The sequence below is a fragment of the Cryptotermes secundus genome, unplaced genomic scaffold (genome assembly GCF_002891405.2).
Source record: "Cryptotermes secundus unplaced genomic scaffold, Csec_1.0 scaffold146, whole genome shotgun sequence".
Lineage (NCBI taxonomy): Eukaryota > Metazoa > Arthropoda > Insecta > Blattodea > Kalotermitidae > Cryptotermes > Cryptotermes secundus.
Window position 1 is genome coordinate 2,133,172 of NW_019733838.1, and position 27,182 is coordinate 2,160,353.

Below are 27,182 nucleotides of genomic sequence, written 5' to 3' on the forward strand. Positions count from 1 at the left end.
CCCTATGGGCCTTCACGGCTTGGTACAGGGATAGCTTTACATACTTTTTATGAGGAATGAAGTAGATTTTTAAACCTTATAAAGAAGCTGCATTAGAAATATGGAAACAGGAGTCGGCATTCGTTTCCAAAATTAAATTTAGCAATGAAAGAGATAAACAGGCAGTAATTTTCTTTAAGTTCTGTATTAATAAACGTGATCCGTGGTAGGTCGTGACCGCCAGTGTGTTCTAGTGGTCAGAGTTCGTGGTTACACATCCAGAGGTCCCGGGTTTAATTCCCGGAGCTTACATATTTTCTGAGAAATAGTGGGTCTGGAACAGGATCCATTCAGCCTCGTGAGGATTATTGAGGAGCTATTTCAAGGAAATAGCGGCTCCGGTCTATAAAACCGACATTAACGACCGTGGGGATCCGTTGAGCTGACCACGGGACACCTCCTATCCGCTAAAGTTGGCACTAACTTCGTTGACTAGCGGAGGTTGCTCGGTCGGTATAGTTCGTTTGCGGACTCTAGGTCACGGAGTTTTTTTTTTTATCCAAGGTAGGTCTGTACATGTGCCGAACTGTCGAGATCGATTCCCGGTAGGGACAATGACTGTTTTACTCGTCGCCATGTCCAAATGGCTCTGGGTAACAGACTGCTTTTCTGATGTTCAGGGTATGTGAAAAAAAATCTCACTTGTGAGCAAATAAATCATTCTAAATGTAAGATTTGAAGATTTCATGAAGAACGAATACATTGAAATCTATTTCGGGAGGAGTTATGTTAATGTTATGTTAAGGATGCACGTTTCAGAGGCTTTCTCCGTCTCCATCGTCAAGGATGGTGAGGGGTATGGCCGCGGATAGACCTGTGTTTATCTTGCGTGTCTCACATCCTGCCTATATAATCCTCTATTACTTGATAATTCTAATTATATTATACAAGAAGCTACGCGTTAAGCAGTTTCCTCAAACTTTCCATCGCTTCATCCCTCTTTGGCCCAAATAATCTCCTCAACACTCCCTTCACAAACACAATCGCTCTATCTTCTTCCCTTAAAGTCTCAGAAGCCAAGTTTTAAACACACACAAAACTACAGGAGAAATTATAGTTTTGTGTACTTTAATTTGTATGTTTGTAGACAGAAGACGTGAAGACTTAAAATTTGTGTGTGTGTGTGTGTATGAATATATATATATATATGTGTGTGTGTGTGTGTCGTGTCAATGTGACCGCCTCTGTGGTCTAGTGGTCAGAGTTCCTGGCTACAGATCCAGAGGTCCCGGCGCTACCAGATTTTCTGAGAAGTGGGTCTGGAACGGGGTTCACTGAGCCTCGTGATGATAAGTGAGGAGCTGCTTCAAGGAAATAGCGGCTCCGGTCTAGACAACCGAAATTAACGGCCGTGGGGATTCGTTGCGCTGACCACGCGGCACCCTCTATCCGCTAAAGTTGGCACTAACTTTGTTGACAAGAGGCGGTCGCTCGGTCAGTATAGTTCGCTTGCGGACTACAGGCCACGGAGTTTAGTTTTTAACGTGTCAACATGATGCGTCATCCTATTGAGGCACTAGGCGACAGGAGATTAGGATCAAACTCTGTGGTCACCCATCCAGCTCTAGACCTAATCACTATGTCGCTTAATCTGGACTCCTCATATAGCGACTGATTTCTACTTTCCGCAGCTGAACATGCCCCTTTTCTGTTTGTCACCCTGGACGTCGCCTAAGCCACCTGTGCCAGAAAGCCCTAATAATAGGATAATTGGTGGTCGGGTTCCATGCTTTGCTGAATTGGAATCCTTCCTCTTTGTAAATATTAATCTGTTGCCGTTTCAATAAGTCGGCCCATGTAGCCTAGTGTTCTAGCTGGTACCTTGATACGGTGGTCCGATTCGGCGCTGCGTTCTTCTACTGGGGGCCTGTCCGGCTGGCACAGCCGCACAACTTTGCACAATAGATCGACTTGTCTGTCCTATATACACTTTTTCATATTCATTTAGAGTTTTCTACTCTCCAGAGCCCTTCAGTACTATGCCATACTTCGGTGGTCTTAACGTGTGTGAAATATTCCTGGTTGAGATGAGGACCAGTTTTATGTTTTCCTAGCAACCTGCTGATCTTCCATAATGGAACCTGTTGAAATGATAAATTGGCAATATCATTTGATTTCTCCTTTACTGTTGTTCTCCTGCATTTCCAGTACATAGCTCTATTGAAGTCCCTGTGGTCGTTTCAGTCCTCCTTGAATGTTTCTTTGTCCGTCAGACTCTATGTGTCACCGTGTGTGTGGAGGCAGTGTCGAAAATCTCAACCGTAGCCCTGCGAGTCGTAGGAGGCGATGAAAATAGAAGCCTCAAATCAAACATTGTCGGAGGTTGGGTGAACCACAGAGCCGATCTGGACATTATGGAGAAAGGAAAATCTCTTACCTCTGCCGCAGATCGAATCCCGAATCCTCGGTTTTCGAGCACGTACACTAGTCTCTTCACCGACTGAGCTATCCCTACTCCTGGTAAGCATGGGAGGGTTTTCTGTTTGCTGCAAGTCCTAGTGAGCCCTCCGGTCCTTTAACCACTACATCGTCCAACAATTGCAGTCATGCCCAATGTAGCATATCCTCTAACATGGGCAAGTAATCGAAGTGAACGGGTGAATAAGATAATCCGAAGTGAATTAATTGGATCTCGGTAATGATCCGTTTTGCCCATCTCTGTACAGGCTGATGTAAGCCTAATCTGGCACCAACCACTGAAGAAGTTCGCTTTCCCTGGTCATACCATAATATGAAGAACTGCAGAGTTTTGTGAAAGAGGGGGTTTCTTCGACAGATATTATAATATTGGATATGTCGAACGGGTTTTGGAGCTCTAATAATCGGAAGAAAGAAAGTTTAGTTGTAATACTCTTATGGTACTTCTTCTTCTTCTTCTTCCTCCTACATTCTTGTTGCTCCCACTTGGAGCATAGGACATCCGTGAAACGATCTTTCACTTCAATTTCATAAGTTTAGACAGTCGGTAGGACTCCTTGGATGGGGGATCAGCCCGTTGTAAGGTGTCGTAAGGAAGCAAACACAGAATAAACTGACCGACTGCTACATGCCTACTCTGACAATACTACGTGATCTGTATAAACTAACAAGTTAGTTGTTATGTTTGTTTTGTGGTGTATTCACCGATGCTTCCAATAACTAAGATTGAGACTGGTGCAAAACGTATTTTCACTCCCCGTCTTTTATAAATAACTTCAGTTACACAAAAGAAATTAATGAAAATCTTTATATTGCATTGTATTACCAAGAACAGAAATATTAAACAGAAATAAAATTTTTAAACTTCTAAAGCTCCATGGATCCATATGTACCACATACTTCAACACACTTAAATTCTTCATCCTGCCCATGGAGTTTAATTCTGTTTCGTGTGGTTCTCGCGACAAGTGTATCTCCCTGAACAGCATTAGCCGGTTAATCTTGTAGCGGAGACGTGATGTATTCCCTGTAAGGTACGAAATGAATTTGTATATATTGTTTGGAACTACGTAATTCAGTCGTTAAGAGATCAGAAAATTAAAGAAAAAAATAGCAACGAAAACGGCTTGTGTTATGATCAAAGATGCCAGTTGCACAATATGATCAAAACAAAATTTGCTTCGTGACAGATCCAATACCAAAGATTTAACACATAGTCCGCATACCCCTAAGTTCTATTAAGCATTTCAGGCTTCTTGACATTGATCTTACCTGAATGCGAATGGTCTCTGTTCCCTCTTTTGCCCATGCTGTTGACACTGCACTTGTCAAGCTACCTTTCCTTAATATATTCAATTGCCTCACCTCTCTATCCAGCACATATCATAAATTTTTTATTAATTTGAGGCCCGATGATTGCAGAGAAGCCTGAAAACTATGACCAACATTAAACTGCAGCCATTCGCTTGTCGTCTTGGCAATACTTTGCGCTATTATCCCACTGAAGTGAGAAGACTCGTGGAAGTGCCACTTCAGCCCGTTCTCATATAAACTGTCTCACAAATTGTTATTATTATGCCACAAATAAATACTAGGTTTCCTATACCATCATACGCACCCCCATACCATCACTTGAATGCCGCCATATTTAATCGTAAATGAAGATTTTTCCTTTTTGAGTTCGTTGATATCTTTTCGTTGAATTAATTTGAGACTTTTCAGAGCAGAAATGTTTAATTTTCTATCGTCGGAAAATATAACTTCTTTAAAGACTCTAAGGGCTTATCCATGTGTGGCTCAGAAAATTTATCTATTTTCCTAATGGAAGAAAGATCTGTTTCTTGGAGTTATTCCTTGTACAGAACATTTTTCAGTCCTTACGTAATGAGATGCTTATTTTAATAAATTGTAAAGCAAAGTCCACGATAATATTCTGACCACTTATTGTTGTTTTTCTTTTCGTACATGTCTAGTAAGATGTATCACACTCTGATAACAATTTTGACCGACATTCATTTTCAGCCGTGTCAGTGTCTCCTATCTTTTAAATATCATACCGCACTGTAAAAAAATAAAAGTTACTTTTCATATCTCACAATGGATGTGACCTTGATACCGCAAAGGAGGAATATTCTTTTTCATTGAAGGTCACTCAATTCTTTGTAGAGATGTTGTTAAATAGATGAAATGTAATTCACAACTGAAGGACACTCTCATTGGAACTATCGGACAGATCTTGTTATGAAACTTAATATATCTCACTATTGTGTTTGAAAATATTCAGTGGCCATTAATAGTATTCAAATAAAGCCTATTTCACAATGAAATTTGCATATTTGTGTTATTGTTACTCTATGATTTAATCAAGTATATAATCAGTATATGTTATTTTATTTTCAATGATATACGTTATAAACTCATTTGCATTCATTTTATTCTACTTCTAAATTCACTATATAGTGTATTTAAAGGTGCTATATACCACCGAATATTGTGTAGAAATACTTTCGGTACCCACTTCATATAGCGGAAAATGATAGAATGACTAAAGAATAATTAATTTGAAAAGATGTGGAAGGAAGTTGTTATAGCTTAATCTGAGGTACTACTGAGGGATCTGCCCGAAGGGTTGGGTAAAATTACGAAAACTTGTTCAGGATAGTCAGCATCCGGGCTAAGACTTGAACACAGTACTTCCTGAATACGTAGCACGAGTACTGTTCGGTATTTATAATATTCTAAATTGCCCACTTCAAACTTCTAGGGTTCAGATGTTTTCCTGCGCTCTTTTATACTCGTGTTCTCTCTCAAAATAAGACATATAATTCACCTATACAAAACAATACGCCATTTTATGTGTTTCATTGTACTAAATTCTTAGGTTACTTACTTCTAGTTATCGCCGTTAGGTTGCATACTAGGACTGTTCAGCTGGTCTGCCATCTATACTTCGCTGCCGGAATCGTGCTGTTGTGTGACAGGAAATCGGTAGGATTTTCTTGTTCCGCCATGTTGTTTTTGGTGATTCTACGTCAACGATAAATAGGATGAATTTGTGTTATTTTATACGTAAAACGAGCCATTTTGCATAAAAGAGAAATGTTATAGTAATCTTCAATAAGTCTGAACTGCATTTATGTGTCTGTCTTTGAGGTATGTATTTCGACAAAGGGGTCCTATGTGTTTATTCTCAGGGCGGAATGATACCGTAAAGTAGGCCGTAGGCTTTGGGAGTCGAATAAAATATGAATGAAGTTATCCGAAGACGTGCACGTTTGGCGGTTTTGCTTGAACATGTTATTGCTGATTTCGTACATGTAATTTTATTAATATGATTATGTTGAAAAGTTATATATTATAGTTAAATGCATGCATGGTCATATATGTATTGTTTTTGTTTGTTATTTTGTTGAAAAATATGCCAAGTCGTGCGAACGTACCAAGAATTTAAAAACAAATATCTCTATACGTATTTTCTCAGTGAGAAGTACACAATATCACGTACGATGTATGACGTAGGTAGTATAGAACATGGTCACGCACACAATAGGATACACCTTTTACAGTGATGATTTGCATGTACCTCATAGATCACCATGTTGTCAAATTTATTGTGATTCACATATCCATGACAGTTAATGAATTTAATATAATTTAGAAATAAAAATACGTACATTTAGTATATATGTTTTGTTAAATATATGTTATGATGAAGAAGTTGCAACCTTTTCACCTGCTTTCCAACATTTCAGTTTGCAACAGCATTACTTAATAAAACCTTCCTTGAGCATAATGAAGTCTGTCTAGTTAGTGCAAACGATGAAAATATAACCAGAACTTTGAAGCTGATATCTGGAGACACTTGGTGGTTCTGAGAGTTGCCATCGTTTGGAAAGTTGAGTGATTCGATTTGCTACGTAGTGTGCCACAAATTGAGCACACTTGATGGATATAATAAGCACTTCATAATTTTCATTCAGAAATTACAGCCAAAAGAGTTGTGATCTTCACAGAAATGAAATGTGCAACAACAAATTTCCAAGATTTATTGAAGTTTAATTTTACACTAGAGGCCATAGTTTGGATACTAATAAGAAGGATGTCCTCAGGCTGATCTTATATGAAGAATAATATATGCCCCCCCCCACACACACACACACACTGAATAGAGTATATCATTACAGTATGATCTCCAGTTTTATTTGTTATGTTGAAATATGGCATGGGTTGGAGCTATGAATCTCAAATAAAATCCAAATTTAGTGATAGGTTAGGACTGAATGATAAAACCGTTTATGTTCGGTATTTAAATTGTAAAACAAAACCTAAATTTATACAGCATGCAAGCCACAAAAGTAGGTACAGAATTTACAGTGAGGTTTTGCCTCATAGCAGTTAAGGACTTTATTCAGAACTCTTGTAAATTTCATTATCATTTATAACAGGAGAGCATTGTATTCAACAACAATCAACGTAAGAATTAGGAACAAAGGAACACAAACGAAATAGAATGGGAACATATCTATACTAGGCAGATAAATGCTTCCATTTAGGAATAGCAGATGTCTTGCCATGACTACACCAAATGGCCTCAGTTCTGCTGTCATGGCTTGCATACATTATATGGTGGTCACATTCGTGCTAAACACTGTGTACTTTGATTTTGTGTAAAAGAATAATAAAGGCCTCTTGAATTAGGTTTAAATCCCTGTAATATCCTACCAAACTTGAAATTCTGCTTCTTTTACAGTTTTTTACACCAGATTTTTTGTAGAAGTGGACAAGTTTAAGCTGCTGATTGGAGATATATACCAACTTTTATGCCTTCTATTGAAGAACAAGCTACAGGAATAACAGAGTATACAGCATATATAAAATGGAAATAAGTAACAAAAGTGTTGTCAGTTCAAAGTGACCTGATAGTCTAGTACAGCATTCACACAACACCTAACCTTTATACATATGTAAGCATTATTAGATGATCCAAATTAATCTGAATAGTGATCAGAAACGAAACCTAATCTAGAGGAACCCAGATTCCACAGTAACAACTGCATATCAAACAGTATGAAGGTGAGTAAAGAATTAAAGGCAATTTTATGTTAAGTTTCAATAAAATAATCACTTTGAGGTCAGGAATATCTTACTTTTTTGTGTAATTGCTCTGCTTTTCATTGCATTTGGTGAAGCAGTTCAGAAGCTTCTTGATTTGATCAAAATAAGTTTTTGGTTGGATTGTGTGCCATTATTGCAATGCACCATTCACTACATCATTGCCAAAGAAATTCTGGCCTTGTGATGCTTCTTTCAGCAGTTCTGTAACATAAAATCTGAATGGCTTTAAGTTGGGATTTTACAGTGGATGTTGGAGGACTTTAATGTCAAATTGTCAGTGGTTTTGGCAAGTGAGCAGCCACACGACAGTGAGAATTATTGTGGAGCAGAAGAATGCTTTTTGAAAGCAGTCATTGTCATTTTGACCAAATATCCAGCTTCAGTCTTTTGTACAGCATGTCACCATTGATGGCTAACGACTGTTATACCTTAATCTTGAAAATGAACAAGTGCAGGACTACTAGAATTGCAACAAACCATGGGGATATTTCATGCAGAGGCTGAGATTTATGCTTTGGCGATTGAAGAGGATGCGTTCTTCCATTGTATTTGTAGGTTTTTGACCAACCTCATGCAGATTTTGCAGTATCCCAGCTCATCTTGAATGAGTTTACAGACACAGTGATAACTGATGCTCATTTCATCAGTGCTGATTCTTTGATTGTACTGTGTACACTGATCTGCTCATTAACCTCAATTTGTTGCGGTTGATGATCAGGAATGCTCGTACTGAGTAAGCTGGCCCAAATGGTAATGCTTCTGCTTTATGTTTACAAGGTGACCAATTCAACTCTTACCCAGGATGCCAGCTATCCTGGCATTTCTTACCATTTTCTGCAGTCCCTCCATGTAAATGCCAGGAGAACATCAAATTAAATAAGCAAATTAACACATCCACTCTGAGCCGAGATAGCATAGTCGGTATAGCTACTGGCTACGGGCTGGTCGACCAAGGGGTTGGAGTTCACGTCCTGGTAGGGTCAAAAATTTTCTCATCTCCATGTTATCCACACCGGCTCTGAGGCCCCCCTGGCTTCCTATCCAATGGTACCGAGGGCTCTCCCCAGGGGGTAAAGCGGCTGTGGCATGAAGCTGACCACTCACCTCGAACTATTGCCGAGGTCAAGAAAATGTGAATCTGTACCTCCACTCCCCCTATATGCCTTCATAGCTTAGTGCTTAATTAATTAAGCACAGGGACAACTTTGCCTTTCACCTTTATGCATCCACTCTATAGAATCATTCCACCATTCCATTTGTAAAAACTTTCCATGGGCTTAAAACAGTTGTCCTCTTTCTGAACTCTCATTCTTTGATACATTTCACAAGTTTTTACAACCTCTGACTACAAAAGTGGATTAGAGGTTGTTCCTAGGAACATTCTACCAAAGAAGCTAACTAAACATATCACAGTATTATCATCACTGAAAAGGCAATGAAGACCAACTAGTTGGAATTAAAGAAGAGTTTGGATTCTATATATCCATTTTCTTTCTGTGATTCCAGCATCACTTCTGAAGTAAACTGAAATTGCCATTAATTTTTACTTGCTCTTATTTGAGGGGTGATAGGACAGAAGTGTCAGAGCCAAAATGTCATCCATGAGGTGCAGATCATTGCATGTCATATCAGCACAGCAACTGATGTGACCACTTTACATTTCAGTGACATTTTGTAAGTCTACAGAGTCTGATAAGTATGAAGTTTTTCCTTTCCATGTCGATATCAAAATTATTGGATTTTTAAGTTTTCCTTAACTTTTTTACACCCTGCTTCTCTAATATTGTTATATCTCAGGTGTAATAAAGGCAGAGAGCTCAGTCCTGTACCCATTGAAAGCTGTTAAGTGGGGATGCATTTTATGTAGCACTCATAATACTTAGGACACATTAACATCTTGACCCTAATTTATGAAAGAAAAAACAGATTTATGCAAATTTTTCAATTCAGTCAATGATTTTTTAAAATGCATTTTTAGGAAATTTCATATTAGGATGAGAATGGGTTGATCAGATATGCATTTGTTCATAACCACAGGTAACATACATATTGTTGTTGGCCATTTGGATTACTACATAGGGTGTATATAAATTATCTTTACAGCTTTACTCATGAATAGAAACTGTATGAAAAGACATAAGCATACTGTTTGTGTATCATCTGTGAGAGAAAATTCAAAGTTTGTTCTGAATAGTACACACATTCAACATGGGCACCAGTTGTCACGGGTACAGTGCCAAAGCAATATTAATGCACTCTCCATACATTGCATGATGTCAGTATGAACTGTTGCAATAGCAGCTTCATTTCTGTTCCACTGTTTGAATCATCGGCTCAGTCACCATGAACCACTAGTAGAGGGCACAGTTCATGATGTGGTTTGTCAAAACAAAGCCAGATACACAGGTCCAAAGACATTTCAAAACTATTACAAGGTGCCACCATCAAGAGCATTGATACATTTTTAGTAAACAATGTGTTCCTCTGGTGATCTGAACACCCTCATGCTATAGGGAAGCACAATAGAGACAACCCTTTCCCTTTGCTGAAGCAACTATGACATCCAGCCATTGGATATGCTGGAAAACTTTGTCTGTCCACAGTTACAGGAACTGCAGCGTGCCATGTTCATACAGAAAGACATCACAACACCACATTGGAGCCTCATTTAGGCATCTCTTAATAAGCATTTCCTAAACCAGTGGATCGGCCATGCTACTTCTGTAGCTTGGCCAGCCAGATCACTGGATATGATTCCCTGTAATTTTTTTCCTATGAGATTATTGTAAAAGACTGTTTACTAAACTTCAGTGACCTGCATCAATGATTTGAAAAACAGAATTCAAGCTACTGTTGCAATGCTCAACATTGGCATGCTGCAGCGCACATGGATAGAGCTTGAATATTGCTTGGACTTTGTATGTGTGACAGATTGGTGCCCATGTTCAATGTGTGTATTGTACAGAACAAACTTTGAGAGTTTCTAACACAGATGATGCTCAGTGTGTCCATGTCTTCTCATGCAGTTTTTATTCATGAGTAAAGTTGTACAGATAATTTATATACATACTGTACAACATTAATAAAGAAGACAAAAAGAAGAAGAAAAGAAATCTGGCAGGCATGTTCATTAAAATGTTAGTTTTCTTATCAGTAAGAAATACTGCCTAGAAGTAGCTACATTCACAGTGTGAAGCCTGGTTTCTTGTTTCTCAGTGGTGCAATAGGATTTTTTTTACACTGATAATATGCGACACATTGCAGTTTCTGGATCCACTTCTGGAGCTGGAATCCACAAAATATCTGGCTGCGAAAGATACATAAAAGAGGGCCAGATGGATGTAAAAATGTTAGTTGAATTTTGGTGTCATTCACTTGTAACACACACGGAAACTGCCAGTTTCTGTTATATTCACAATTTACAAATCCTCTGAAGTCTTCCACTTCATACCCTTGACCTTGCAGGTGTACTTCCTTGCTACCCTTTCAATCATTTCTTCAATTCCATCACATGCACCTTTGCCATGTGACTTGCAGAGGACTGCCACATGACATCCATAACAGAATCATCTTTATGATACCAAAGGTTGATGAAATTTTTTCTGTTTTCATACTGCAAGGAAATGAAAGCTGCATAATTTATGTGCAAGAACTGTGCCATGTTTAATCATTCTGATGTAAAAAGGTGAAGCTATCCCTGTAACAGGCCATGGAGGCCCATATTGTTGTGGGACGTCAAGATCCTCACAGTTTGTAGACCGTCGGCTCAGAGATGGCAGTGAGGTTATCAGCCTTATGCAGTGGCCATCCTTAACCCCCAGGGAGGTTCTTGGTACTCATTTCTGTTAGAGGCTGAGTCAACCCCAGGTCCATAATGTGACTGGAAGGATTAGGTCAATTAAAAAATCCATTGACCTCATCAGGAATCAAACCTGCCACCTTCTGATTTGTAGCATAGTGTCTCAACCAACTGCGCTATTGCATGCCCCAAAAGAGTCTGATGTCACAACAAAATTTATATGTTCTGTCATTGTATTTTTTTTAATAATAAACCACAAATGTATGAAGAGTTCCCTGACCATTGTTGCAGTGAATGACTTGTACTTGGAGTAGTTTTCAGAGAAATTGCAACAGTTTCATTAGTTTTAAGTTTTCAACTTCATTTCTTTATAAAGCATGATTGCTGTCATGGTATAAAATAGTGATGAAGTAGGATGCTTAGCTCTTCAGCAAAAAACTTGAGAAAGTCCCTGCAAGATTGCATGGTTGTTTCCAGGGTTGATAGGCAGAATCTGCATTCTGTAGGTTATATTGTCTGTGGTATTGTCTTCAAATCTCTGTTCAGTATTTCTGAATAGATTCTCAGTCCCCACAGTTCTCACAGTCCCCATGGAGACGCACACACTTGTCACATACAAGCAATTTTTGACAGAAATATGGTTTACTTGCTTTCATTCATATCATACAATTTTGCATCTGGAAACATAAGTTTCTCATTCTAGTAAATGGTACATTAACAAACTATGCATGCCACTTATGCCAATCAGCACATAGTTGATCATAACTGCGAACTTAGAAAATTCTAGCAACTTCTCATGTTTCTCTTTCTTATTGAAATTAAAATTGTCGTAGGTTACATAATATCAGTTGTTTCTCAAGGTGAACCTTCTAGCCTTCTAAGTTAAGAGAAACATTACCTTTTATCCCTAGCATGATCCAGCTAATTTCATATGATACATAAAACTGTTTCACCATTTTCGCTGTTGCAGGATGAAGCACTTTGCCTGATTTTACATTTGGGCTTGACAAAGTTTCTCAACCACTAATTTCTTGGCAGTGTGAACCATGTAATTTGAGGCTATTAACTTTCATTTGATCTTCTTTATTGATCAGGTCTTTGAAGGAACAGTCAAAATTTGAACCTTTTTACATGTACTTCCCCCCTCTTCTAATGACCCAGAGTCTTTCTCATGAAAAAGCAATGTGTTTCTGCTCAGTTTTGAAGCTTACTGGTCTTCCTCTTTGTTATGTGATGTTCTGAGCTTCCAGAAACAGCTGTTTAATAAATTTGCAATTATTTTCCTACATTTATCACTGATTGTCTATCTTTTCTGAATACAAGCAACCCTCTTTATCCATCATCCAGTCCAACACAAGTCTCATGTTTTTCTTGGAACTTGGACTGTGACTGACATTCATGGGATCACTACACCATTTTAGAACATCAGGTTCTCTGACATTTGTAGCTCTTGCAGCCATTTTAAACCTAGCAGAAGTAAATTTTAATTTTTGCACTTGATGAAACCACTACAGATTTGATTTGTTTCATTTGCCATGTGAGGAAATAAACTTAACTACACTGGTTTCAACTATGAACTGAAAAGCTGGATGAGTCATGATGCCCTGCAACATGTCTGTACAGGTCACGATATGACTTACCATATTTAATCAGACTGCTAACAGGCAAATAATCATATCCTCTCATAGCTTTCATGTACCCACATGATACTTTCCAAAGATATATTGAAATTATCACCAGGTGTTATTGGAAGAACATGCATAAATCTCATACGGTTGTATGTAAACTAAGCTCAAACATCAAAATGTCAATTTGCCTGTAAGACATTGTGAGCAGAATACCAAGTGAAAAACCTACTTAAGAAATTTCAGTTTCTATAAGAACAAGTTGTCTGTCATAAATGCAACCAGAGTTTCAAGCATTTGAGTGAATGGGAGATTTAAGGCAAACTTAACATTTAAAAATTCTTTATGTGCCATTGATGGATACAGGAAGGTAAAATTTTATATGTATATATCACTTCCTAAGGAAACCCAACAAACTTGCAGAATTTTATTAGAATTAGAGATGGTCATGTGACAGTTTTTGTTAAAGTGTGTAGGCTTGGCATTGAATGGCTTGCATAATATTATGGGAAATCAGTGCTTACATCAGTAACTGCTTTTGCAAGGTATCTCATTTATTTCAAATTCTGTACTCATATAAAGCAGGGTTACATGTAGTCATACTTGAAAGTAATTTCTCTTGATGTTTTGTCTCACACCAGCAAATGAATTCATTGTCTCATGATTAACTCTTGCTTAAGTTCTGTAACGGAACTTTCAGCTTAAGAAATTGCAGAGCATTGCAGAGATCAAAAATAGTCATGACTGGTGAATAGGTAATAATTTGGGAGGTGTCTGAAATTCTACATTTTCACCAACTATAAGTTGTTTGTTTCAGCCTGAAGAGAAATGTAATCTTATAGCTAGAAAATTGTCAAACAATAAATTATTTCTATTTTTGTCTGTTTCAGAACATGGATGAGGTGAACTGTAGAAAGGGTGATGTGTCAAATACACAGGTTGTCTCTCTTGCCACAGAAACTACCCTTAATAACTCTGGACTTATGTTTTCTGATGGAACCAATATGCTTGCTTCTTCAGGTGATCTCAATTCTCTACTGTTCTGATAATTCTATGCAGAAAGGTGGCACTGGTCATTATGTAATGAATTTAAACATAAGGGAAAGAGCTTTCATTAGAGAGAGAATGAAGAGAGTGTATTTAATGTAGATAGCTTAATATCAGAACACAGAAGTGTTGTAGAATTGGAAAAGAATAATTTAAGGTAAAGGTATTATTTGCTACTAGGCAGTACAAGTGTTATAATTGCATTGTTAAATACTTGTTTTTATATGACTTTTTTCCTCCCAGATTTAGCCCTGGATGATAGTGGCACAACATATGTGACTCTTCCACTGCATTTACTTCAGGATGGTTCAATACTTGATTCAGGATCTGGAGTTCATAACTTAATTCTTAAAAATCTAGCCAGCAACACAGTGTATCTCGATACTAGTCAGGTATGAGTTTGTATGTTTAATGTTTCAAATGTAACATCCAGGATAGGCTCATTTTAGGTTCTGTTAAAGCAGGCAGCTGTTTCAGCAGAAGAATAATTATTAGCTACATGAGAACAATCCTATAGTTGGTATGCTCACAATAGCCACTCTTTGGCTCTTCCATGTGGACAGATTTTCATGAAATTTGATAAATCTAACATTGGAGACCATTAAGCCCTTTGGTATGATTTAAATTTTCCAGTGTCAGTGATGAACCCAAGAAGCTAAGCTAGGCTGTTATGTCTAAGCCTTAAGTCATGCATGTAGGGGATACAGAGGTAAAGCTCCACACATTATGTGGAGGTCAATGGTCAGCTTATTATGCTCTAGCTGTTTATCTCCACAGTTAGAGCTCCCAGTACCCATTAAATTGGAGGCTGGGTGAACATGGTAGTCAAGAAAAAAATTCTTGCTCCTGCTGAGTTTTGAATCCCAACCAACCAGCGTGCAGCAAGTCACTGTATTCACTGAGCTATCTGAACTCATCTTATGGCCATGTAATTATGGGTACATGTAACATGAAGTTATACTGTAAGAATTAAGAGTACAGCTTACTAACCTCATTAATCAATTTCAGACATAGTGTCATGCTTCAGGATGGAAGTGTGTTTTAAGTGAGTTGTGTAAATTACAGAGATCCTCATTATGACCACTGCACTCATTTATCTCTTTCTTTCCAAGCAGTTGACCCTTCTGTCTGGGGGTTCTAGTCAAGTAGTATTAAGTACAGATGGCCTTGTTGAAGATGGAGATGGAAAGATTATATTGGATGCAGAAAATGCAGACAAGAATTCCAACAAAATTTCAGTTATACCAGGCCTGGGAGTTGATATTTCAACCATTGATTTGACAAACCTTAGTGGTGAAGGAGGAAGTGGAGATGTAGTTTCTGATCCAACAGAGGATGGAGAAGTCACCAAGCGTGGGTGTCTCACATTTGATCTCCCCACAGCCATTTCTTCCCAATCAGCTAGTAAGCAAAATCATCAGGTTCATCAGCGTACATCATCAAGAAGAGGTCCTGGACGACCTAGGAGGGAAGATACAGAAGTGGATCCTCCCATTGGAAAGGTACTTACTGTAAAAAGCAGTCAGTTAGTTTAGAATGCAGTGTGCATAAATTCCAGTATGGATAACAATAGTCCTGGACAAGTAAACTGTTTTTCTTTTTACATAACTATAATGGAGATTGAAACACTTGTACCACAGAATAAGTTTTTCTATTCCCTGACCATAGAGGTTAGTCAGTCAAAAATCATTCTATACTATGCAATGTCAGCAATTTACAATATGGTGAATCATAAGATGAGGGCTCTAAACAACAAACAAACAGTATATTCTTGAATAGAATTTCAGAAAATGTGCTAGGAAGTTTTATATAGGATATTCTAATGGACCACTTTGAATAGATGCATTGTAGTTGTTAAGAGTCCTCCAGGTTCTAATGTTGTTCTGTCCTGATTGAGGGTCTTCTGGTTTTCTTTAAACCTTCAAATAAGACCTCTTCCTTCTATGTCCTTTTCTGTCAGTCGTTCATAATGATCTGTCATTAAGCATAATATAACACCGTGGTGCTCAAAAATTGATTTCAGCTGGCCTAGGTTGGGCTATAACCTGTAATTGTTAAAATTTCAATTGAAGAATGCCACAGACACTACAAAGTTTAATGTATGAATGAAACTATTAAGTTAATATTTATTGAATGTTTCATTCATGTGTTCCGTGAAGTAATAATAGGCTGTACTTGCTACCTCCTTCATGCTGATTTCTTGCTTGGCTTATTATTTTATCCTGAAAATGGAGGCAACGTTTCTTTTGAAACATTGGTTGTAAGAACTCCTGACCACCACTGTGAGATCCTCAAAGCCTACAATAATATGTGGTTAAGGAAGCAGACTAGTGAGATCCAAACCATATAGCTGAAGACATTGACTGTTACACAATATAACTCTTTCAATAAAATAAGCCAATTACCAGAACATTTATTACACAGTAAACTCATGTTATTACAGGAAAATATATTACACAGTAAACTCATGTTATTACAGGAAAATAATGGACAAATCTATTGTACTAAAGAAAGGACTTAACCCACTGTGCACAAAATTAATTTAATTTTATGCCAGTGATTAGAATTCTTCTTGTCTTTTCAAAATAGTTTCTTCTTGCTGGTTAATTAAAATCTGGATGACAAAGAATATTACCCAGACACATAGGTCTATGTGTGAGTCTGATCCTATGTTTGTTTGATGTACTTAGCTTAATTGAAAGTTCCATGTCAGGAGTAGATCAATCCAAAAAGTGACATAATTATTTCAGCACAAGACCATAATGAAGTCTCTCTTCATCCATGAACTATGAATGCCTAATGAACCAAAAAAGTAAAGGGGTAAAATCAAGACATTACAAACACAACTGTTCCTCAAAACCAAATGTACACAATGACATACAACAGATTTTCAAACTCCAAGAAATATCACCTGTTGTGATACAGTACCTAAAAGTAGAAATTATGGACTCAGAGAAAAGTTGCAGAGACGTCCTATGTTAGGTATCATCCAGCACCAATCACAGAGCAGCTGCCTGTGCACACAGCAGTCAGAGAACTGTTGCAGGCAGGTTGGGTCATGCAGGGCCTGGGACCAAGAATGAGTGTGCTGACAAAAGCCAGCAGCAAATTACTAGATCACACAGAAGAGACCCCATAGTCAAAACCAGTAAGGAGCCGACAAAGAGTGATATAACGAAATGATACTGAATAATTGTAAACTGTGTTATTGTTTGTAAATTCAATTGTCCATCCAGACCCTGTTTCTGGTTTCTGTTACATCACAGCTGGTATCACAAGTGGGATTGCAGATTACGGATTCTGGACTAGAAATGTCTCAGAAGTGTTAAAAGTTAATGGAGAGTCTTGAAGTCACTAAGTGACTTGGGGGAACCTAATGGGGAGGCCAGGTAAGAAAAGTTGAAGGCCTCAGTAAACACTAGCCAAGAAAAGATGGAGGCCGTGATAAACACTATTTGGGCCAAATCTTAAAAAACTATCAGCAGGTGCATGGAGGACATCCTGGTGCCTGTTGACCAGAGGATACACGACCTCTACAAGGTGCTTTCCAGCAAGATACAAGGACGGAATTCGCATATATAAGCCTTGTGATTTGCATTCAAGACAGAAAGTGGTGGAAATTGAAACATGTGCAGTGTGTGCCAAGGCAGTGGAAATGCAGTAACCTGTATGGTAAGGATTAGAGTGCCAAAGGGACCACAGTCACCATGGATTGAGCACAGCAGGACTGGGCAACCCACATGTTGGCAGTGTGGGGGTGTTGGTCATCCTAGGGGAGACTGCTGGCAGAGATGTGTTCCAGGGCCACCCATTGAGCTGGGGTGCCCAGGGTGAGAATGTTAGGTCAAACCCCAAGGGAGGTGCCTGTTAGGATGAATGGAGACCATCAATGGTCAAAGAACACTAATGGAGGCATGCCCCCAAGAGGGTTGTGACAGGCAGAATGAGCCACCCAAATGAGGAAAGGTTGGATGCTGGCAGTGCAAAGCTGGTTCTACCAGGAATGATGGCTGGACAGTGTCCAAAGTGGAAGGCCAGGTGTTGGGATTAGTATGGCACTGTGGTACCATTCCTCAGGGTGGCCATAGGTGTAGCCGGGCAGCCCCCTCAGAGTGGAGGAAATCACAGTTATCTTGTATGATTCTTGGGGCAAGCAGTCTTAAGGAGGTAGCAATGTCGTATGACGCCTAAAAGTCCGGATATTAGGACCAGAGAAATGTTCCAGAGGTGCCTATTGCTGGGTGACATCAGGCACCAATTACCGACAGCAATGTTTGCACACCACGACCAACCTCCAATGGCCATATACATGCACAGCAGTTGAGGAACTGTTGGGGGAAGTGTTTTCCCCTCAGTCCGCTATGAAATAATGTACAGAGACCCTGCAAGTCAACAGAAAAGTGCACATTATCAGAGCCAACAAAGGAGTCCATGGTATCAAAGCCAGTAAGGAATTGGCCAGAAGTGATATAACAGATTGACAGTGAACACTTCGAAAGTGTGTAATTGCTTGTAAATAAGATGATTCAGTTTCCACTAAATTCAATTATCAATCTGAACCCTGTGTCTAGCCACTATCTTGTGACCTATTAACACCACTCACTTAATTAATTTAAGCCTTAGTTTTATAAATAATTAATAAACCTTGTCTTGTCATGAGAAAATTACAGTGAATCAACCTACATCTTATAATTAGTGTACCTGATGATAGCCATCTTAGAGTGAAACTTGTTGTGAGCAGATAAATGAAATTAATTATCATGACAGTGAAGAACAATCATGCAACCAGTAACATTAATGAAGTTACAGAAAAAGCCAGTTTTTTAAACAAACAAATTAACGATGGTGAAGGATTATACTGACCACAAAAGCATTTTCTGGCAGACGCTTTGCCAGATAGTTCCTTTCTGTTCCCATAACAAATGGTCAAACAGTGCCTAGTCAAGAATTGTACTTTAAATTAAAAGTGTCTGTTGCCACAAGTGGAAATGAATTGCAGTGGTCATTTCCAGGCAACTACAAAAATATACAACCTGCAGATCATGTAATGATTATCAGTGATGTAATGTATGCACTGCTATAGCTTTTAGTAGGTTATCTTTACCATTATTATGAATTTTACTACATATACAGTAGTGTGTTGCAAAGGCTGCAACGTTCTTATTGACATTGCAATTGCAATGTGCCATACCACATATTAGTCATGTGGAAGTACATGCACCCTAGCATATACACTGAATGAAGATCCATGAATTGTTTAAATTCAGTCATAAAAGCTGCTTGCCATAATTGTATGGTGGCTGTTGAAGGAAGTGTCATTCAGTATCCAAACATAATTCTCAGTGCCATAAGGTATTCTGTACAGTAGATAAAGCTATTCTTTGGTCTCTATGATAACATCCACATTTTAATTTCTGAGTCACAGATAGTGTGATTTATTTTCATGAAATTGTGCTTCAAGTTTCCAAAAAAGTAAAGGCACAGTCATATATGAGGAATGTGAAATCAAGTGCCCCTCACTGAGTATTCATTCACTGATCACTGTGGGCTTATAGTGAAGTTTGTTGGTGCAGTGTTCTGCTGAAAATATGCACAGTTTTTCTCTCCTTCATGTACTTTATAGAAAAAGGTATCCATGATATTGTTTTCCCAATGCTTCAAGAGTTCCTGTTGTTAACACATGTTTGTACGATTTTTTTTAAATTAGCAGTGTAACAGGTTTCATGTAATTTTTTACACATTGAGAAGTGTTTATTCTCTACATCTGTACCCACACTGCAGCTAGAATATCACTAGCTACAGCACAGACAGAAGTGCTGTAACCTTTGTTATGAACTGCTCTGTATTCTGCCACAGTACCCCTGACCACCATGACACATATGAGTGTCACATTTTACATACTTAGATTTATCTTTTAACATTACAGGGTCCATTTAAGTGCCCTATTTGTGCTAAGGAGTTTTCAAAATCATCACAGTGCAAGAGACATGTGAAGTGCCATTCTGATGACAAGCCATTTCTTTGTAATTTGTGTCCATCATCATTCAATGTGGAGGTAAGAAAATTGTCACCAAATAAATGCACATACAAGGTCCAACAATAATGTTACCAGACTAATTGTTTAAGAAACTGTATTTACCATTAATCTAGTCACCAACATAGTACTCTCATTGTAACTTTATATACACTCAAGTGCCAAAAGTCATGGGATAGGTGTCTAGTGTTGTGTAGGACCCCCCTCTAGCCCGGTGAAGTGCAGCAACTGGACATGGCATTGATTCCACAAGAACCCTGGAGGGATTTTGAGCCATGGTATCTGGATAACCACCTACAGCTCCCTGTTATTTGTACGTGCAGGATCTTGAGTGTGAGTGGTCCTCTCCTCCACGTCCCATAAATGCTTGACTGGGTTCATGTTGGGCAAACATGGTGGCCACACCATTCGTCAGAACTCTCCAGAATGCTCCTTGAATGAATTCTGGACAACTTGGGCCTGATGACACAGTGGATTATCCTGCTGGAATATCCCATCCTTACAGGGTACATGAAGTCATGAAGGGCTGCAAATGGTCACACCAAGCAGTGCAACATAGCAGTCACAGGTCAACGACATGTTTAGGCTGACCAGTGGACCCAACCCATGCCATGTGAACACTCCCCACCCCAGTATGGAACCACCATCATGGTCTCAAGGTGTCTGCTACACACCCAAACCCTACCATCCACCTGAAACAACTGCTACAATGACTCATTGGACCATGCCGCACGTCAGTCCTCCATGGTCCAATTAGCAACATCACAAGCCCAGGTTGGGCGCGGTGTCCGGTATCATGGTGTTACAGAGGCATTCTGGTGGGTCTTCTGCTCCCTTATCCCATGGAAGCTAAAGAATGCTGCACTGACCCGCTTTTGCGTCTCTGGCTCTTAAGCTTCTAATAGTCTCTTCTTTTGCTTGGGCAGTGATCGGCTCCCCCGCAATGTCTTAACACTCATTTTTTGAATCCTCATGGAAGACACAACTGGTCTTTTCATGATATCCAGCACAATGGTTTGTCTGAGAGCCTCAGAAAATGTCTCCTTATTTCCCAGACATAGCTGCTGTTTCAGGCATCAGTCCCTTATGCTGTTGTTGAATTTCAGCTGTGTCTGTCATTTCTTCTCAACCATACACCCTTTAGGGGCTTCTCAAACAACATAGTCCTTGGTCTGCTTTTTCCTTTGTCTCTTCTCAACTGTCTGTCCTTTATGACCACATTTCTTATGCCATGCAGGAAAGGCATGACAGGTCATCCATCTGCAGATAGTGGCCAACTTCTGGGATCCACCATCACCCTCAGTCTGTTTCTTTGGCTGTCGGCGGCACTCTACTTCTAGATGCCAGTCACCATATCGGTCATTCATTATTCCGACAGTTTCCACTTCGACCTCTTCATTAGGGACTTCAGAGTGCACCACTATGTTTGCCATCTCCACTGGAGTTGACTCTGTACTCTCGAAACAGGCCTTCCCCTCTTCTGTCCAGGCATCCATCTTGGCTATCATCTCTTGTTGGTCGGCACTGATCCGGAAGGTGAGGGAAGCCAACTGGATTTTCATTTCTTCATGACTAGCCTTCATTTCGGCTCTCATTTGATCATAGTCAGCCTTCGTCTCCTTTTGATTGGAATCTGTCTTTTCTTGACTGAAGTCCATCTTTTCTCACATGGCATTCATTTGATACAGCCATCTACTGCAGTCTTCAGTCCACAAATTCAATCCAATAAATCAATCAGTTCCACTTCTGTCTCTTTTTGAAGTCTATCTTTTCTCACATGGCATTCATTTAGGCCAGCAGGCATTCCAGTATTTGTTCCATTTTTGTAGACTGTAGGCTTCAGTTCAACAATTCAATCCAATTGATCAATCAGTCACACTTCTGACATCAGTTGTCACATGATTGACTATATACAGGGTTTGGATTGGTAACTGGACTTATTGAACACTTACAGAATGTAACTACAAATAACTATGATAGTCTCACTCAGTTACACACTCCAAAGATCACTGTAACCACAGCACACATAAAGTCTTCTCAATTTGCTATGTCTTCACCAGTCGTTGCCTGGTGATGGATTCTAACAGTGCCCTCTGCTTCTGCACTTACATTCTTACTGGCTGACGACTGTCTCACAACTAACTGATTGCTGTAACTGCCGACTCTCAACTAACTGACTCTCACTAACTGTCCTACGTATAACATCTTAACACAACCTGTACAGAAAACACCATTTCTCCATTGCTATTTCCAGTTGTTTGCGAAGCCCTTACTCAGTAACAGCTGTTGTGTAGTTGCTTCCTTTGCAGTCATTGCCTAGCAACAGGTCTACATGCTGTAATGTAGTTGGCAAAATTTTGTCAAATTAACCCAAAATAAACCTCAATCTCCTGAAGCAGTTGGTGGGTGAGTATCTTTGATATAATCCATGAGTCGGTTCTTACAGACTTTTAACTACTCACCATAATCATTTTTCCACCTCATGTGATGCTTCCTAATCTATAAGTTAAGAAGCATTGTTAAATTATTTAGCACTCTTTCAGTCTTATGTTTGTTGATTTCAGTCAAATTTGATTCTTCATAAGGCAACTCATAATGTAGATGACCCACGATGTCCTGAGTGTAATAAGAAGTTCTCTCGCATTGCAAGTTTAAAGGCCCATGTGATGCTGCATGAGAAGGAGGAGAGCCTGTTCTGCTCTGAGTGTGGTGATGAGTTCAGCACAATAGTATGTACACTGTTTCTCCTATTCAGAAGAAGCACTACAATTTTGTTAGTATATATTCCATATTTTATAAGAAAACATTGTCTTATAAGATCACATAACATTTCAACCACTGAATGGATTTTCATGAAACTTAGTACAGTGCAGTCACATTTTATCCAAGGGATGCATTCCTGAAGTCCTCTTTCCCATAATTCAAGACAGCTTTTGAAACACACATGATTCTTGCTGAATTTTGGGGAATTTACATTATTTCAAACTTCTTGTGCATTAAGTGAGACTTTATTACTATTTTTATATCACACTATTTATCCAGTTCAATAGAATGGGATGGTCTGGATTGCATTGATCTGGCTCAGGATAGGGACCAGTGGTGGGCTTATGTGTACATGGTAATGAACCTCCGGGGTCCATAAAATGCTGGGAAGTTCTTGAGTAGCTGCACAAATGACAGCTTCTCAAGAAGGGCTCAGCTCCATGAGTGAGTGAGTGAGTGAGTGAGTGACTGACTGACTGACTGACTGACTGACTTAGTGATGTTCACGTCAAGTGTGACCACACTGTTAACATGATGCCACTGTAGGCTACCCAATCAGTAATTGATCGTGAGTTGACAGTCCTATGTAAACTTCACAACCATTTTCTTATTAGTATATAAGGTATGCCATCTGCACAACAATATTTTGTATTTAAAGACAAAGAAGACACGCTACTGTATCAACATTTTCTTTTATTATGCCTTTACAGATGCAACATGTTTTCACCCTTATACCGGATCATCATCAGGTATACAGTGCTCCAGTATGAGGTGATGAATTGCAATTAATTATCATCTAATTATTCAAATAAGGATCCTTATTGTGTCTTGAAATTATTGAATTGCATAAATACATGTATTAAGTTTTGGTCAAAATTTTCAAAACTGAAAGTCCTTAGACAATAAAATTTAAAATTAAAGATATAAAGATTAAAATTAGAAACTAAAGTGAAAGTTAAAATTCTGTTTTTGTGGTAAGACTCTGCAACTGCTACATGTTGATAACCCGGTATAAGGGCTGAAATGTGTTGCATCTGTAAAAGCATAATAAAAGCAAATGTTGATACAGTAGTGTCATCTTTGTTTTTAAATACAGAATATTGTTTTGTAGACTGCATATCTTATTTATGACACACAACAGGATGCACACTATTAAGATTTTATTATTAGGTTTCAATTCTTCCTTTTTATATTTACCTTCTTGTTTATCAGCACTTATCTTTTTAATGTCAAAATGAATAGGATTTTTAGAAGACTACCTTGTGTTCAAACTTTATTGCCTTGCAGGCCCAACTTGAAGAACATAAAAAGGAGCACCAAAATGAATGGGTGAAACCTTCTACCCCACAGTGTCGACAGTGCAAATGGCAATTCTCTCGTGCTTCAGCACTGCGTGAGCATATGAAGGAACATTATAAGGTAAATGAAATTCTTTTTTTGTGACATGCTTATGGAACGTAATCCATTTAGAGGTTAAAATATTTTATATGACTCGTGGTTTAATTATGAATTTTTAATTTTACTTTATGCACAAAAGTGCTGTATTTCATCATATAATACATGTACTTTTCTGTCCGGAATATTTTGGTAGAAATTTTGGTTGTGTAATTTACATGATCAGTGATGAAATGAATCTCTCATATAAGGTACCTTTTGTGTACTTGACCTATTCATCTTTTGTGTACTTGACCGATTCATAAAAGTGACACATTTTGTTCAGACAACTGGGTAAGTCTATGTGGCACTGAAGATGACTGTCTTCTGGGATGCAGTGCCATGTAGCTTGGAAAGTAGGTACAGACCTTTCAGAGGAGGCTGTCTGCCTCCATGATTATGATAGTGGGAGCAGATTCCTCTGAAACATTAGCACTTACCTACCAAGTATAATATTCCAGAAGACAGTAATATTGGTGCTCACTTCCATGAGAACCCCAAATCTCACATCTGTATGGAATTAATTGGAAGGTAACAAAAATGACTTATTCTTTCATTTAAACTGTGCATTTAGGGCCTTTAGTTAAATACATTTTAGAACATTGTTTCACTGAATAGTACAGGAGTAATACATTTCATCAAAACAATATCTCAATCATCAAATCATATTGTAAATAATTTACTCTTAAATAAAAACATACACACTGTGTAGTTTGGATCAAGCAGTGATGTTTCTGACTTGTGTTTGGGAAATGTTTGATTTGAGTATCAGCCTGGACACGATCAATCCTGACTGAGATTTTACATGGTTTCATCATTATGTAATGCTGGAATACTACTTTGATTAAGCCATGGCCGCTTACTCCCAGATCCTTTCAAGTTTATTATTCACCACATATCCTACCATTTGATGCTATGTGGTCTGTGTTACTAACAGCTTTGTTAACTAAACCACAAACCACCATGAAAACTTACAGTTCAAAGAAGAATAACTTCTTGTTTCATAAAGGAAACAATATTTCCTAAAAAAAAAATTAGTGATGCATGCAGTTATTGTTGACTGTAATGTCATGGGTTATTTGATGATCAAGACTCTACTGTCAGATGGTAGGGATGGTAGATGAATGATAAATGGTCATAACCTAATCAAAGTACTATTCTGGTATTTGCTGGAGGGAGTGAGGAAACCTACGGAAAAACCAGTCAGGATAGCTGGTGTTCAAACTGAGATTCAGACTGAGCATCTGTCAAATGCAGGTTTAGAACAGTACCTCAAGGCCAGCAGATTTTCCAATGCCACCAGGATCTCATATCTGGCTGAAAATTCTCAAAATTTTTTAGCATTTTTTTTTTTTTTTCATTTTGCCAGTGCTTGGTCGTCCTGAACGTTCGTCGTCTTTAGCTGACACTCGACTGGCCTTGAAATGTGAATGCCATTCAGAAACCATTGTCTGCCTTAGAGAATGTTCTCCAAAAGCCTCATGAAGCATTTCAAGGGTTTTGGTAACCAATTTGCAGAGCTTCACATAAATCTCGATGCAGATACATTGCTTGATTTTGCCATCCATCACAGACAAAATGAAATAAGAAGTCGAAAAAGCACTCATGTAAAAACAGCATGTGTTCACCAGATGGTGTCATGTGGCACACTGATGCAGTAGGCTTTCAGTAGTGTGACCTTGGCCTCCCCTCTCATCTTCTTTCACCAAGGCAGTTAAACAGTAACAGTCCAGGAACTTCCCAGTGCCACCTCATATTAGAAAATGTTTCTGGTTTCATAAATAAACAATAAGCCAGTGTAAAATTAAATCTGAGAAATGGAAACTGTTTTATGTAGAAATAGGAAAGATAAACAAAAATTTAGCAGAGGAGTCAGCTTCAATATTTATTGTTTTCTGTTCACATGTCTGATCCACATTATACTTCTTTGAATTATCCAAAGAAGTGCATTCCTGTCACAAATATAAAAAAATTAAGCATAACTGTGAACAAGAAAACTCACATGTAGGTGGGTACGCATGACAAACTGATGGGTTCTAGTTCAGATGACTGAATTTATTAACAGCTTGGTTACACACTTTCCAGTTCACCGTTGCACACGCACTAGGATTCTCTGTCTTCCACTAATCATCTCATAGCAGTGGATCTCCACACACAAACTGTCACTTCAAATCACCCCAAGTATTACACATAATTAAAGTCTTTCAGTCACACAATGAGCTTCCCATGGCTCTCACTTAAACACTCTCAGATACTCCTAAATCGTGAAATGTGTTCTATCTGTAACTGTCATTGTATAGCTTCTGCACTGACCATGCAGATAACAGCCTATATTATTGGAACCTGTTTACTGAGCGATTGCATAGCAACAGTCGCAGCATGGACTCCATAGAAAACCAGTTATATGATAGCTACCACTGTTGTGTGACATTACAGCCTAGCGTGAAAGGGTGTTTACCAAGCATTGCATAACAACAGGCTGGATGGGAGTATGTGATGTCCCTTGCGGAAATGCAGAAGTCATGTGACCCCTACTTACTGTTGAGCAATCCAAGCGTTCACAGAGCTGTCACCTAGCAACACGCCGATACAATCCGCATGCCCCAAGGCCTCTGTGGTTCAACAGTTCCTGCAAATACAGCACAATACTTTAATGGACTATTGACAAAAGAAAGAGAGGAAGGGAGGCAGAAACAAAGAGATAATGAAAGCAAGAAAGAAGAAAGTGGGGACATGTTTTACTCAGTAATAATGCTTTGTGTATATGTGGGGGTTAGTTTGTAACTTATAGTTTGGATCATACATACGTGAAATGTGTACCATGCAATAATTTTGTCTATAAAACATATTCTATGTTGAATGAAATCCTAATTTAAAGAGAAGAATGTTCAGGTGCCTTTCAATTCCT

At 38.6% G+C, this 27,182-nt stretch overlaps 1 protein-coding gene across 2 annotated transcripts in view; it reads left to right on the top strand.

Annotated features, from left to right (window-relative positions):
* Positions 1-5,467: 5,467 nt before the first annotated feature.
* Positions 5,468-27,182, top strand: part of LOC111868207 (zinc finger protein 236) — a 77,741-nt gene continuing 56,026 nt past the window's right edge. For both annotated transcript variants that reach the window (XM_023858652.2, XM_033752956.1), the window contains exons 1-8: positions 5,468-5,610; positions 7,208-7,530; positions 13,887-14,016; positions 14,287-14,435; positions 15,159-15,545; positions 19,970-20,098; positions 22,642-22,806; positions 24,128-24,259. In XM_023858652.2, coding sequence (XP_023714420.1) covers positions 7,525-7,530; positions 13,887-14,016; positions 14,287-14,435; positions 15,159-15,545; positions 19,970-20,098; positions 22,642-22,806; positions 24,128-24,259 — 1,098 coding nt within the window. In that variant the 5' untranslated portion in view covers positions 5,468-5,610; positions 7,208-7,524. The remainder of the gene's footprint in view (positions 5,611-7,207; positions 7,531-13,886; positions 14,017-14,286; positions 14,436-15,158; positions 15,546-19,969; positions 20,099-22,641; positions 22,807-24,127; positions 24,260-27,182) is intronic.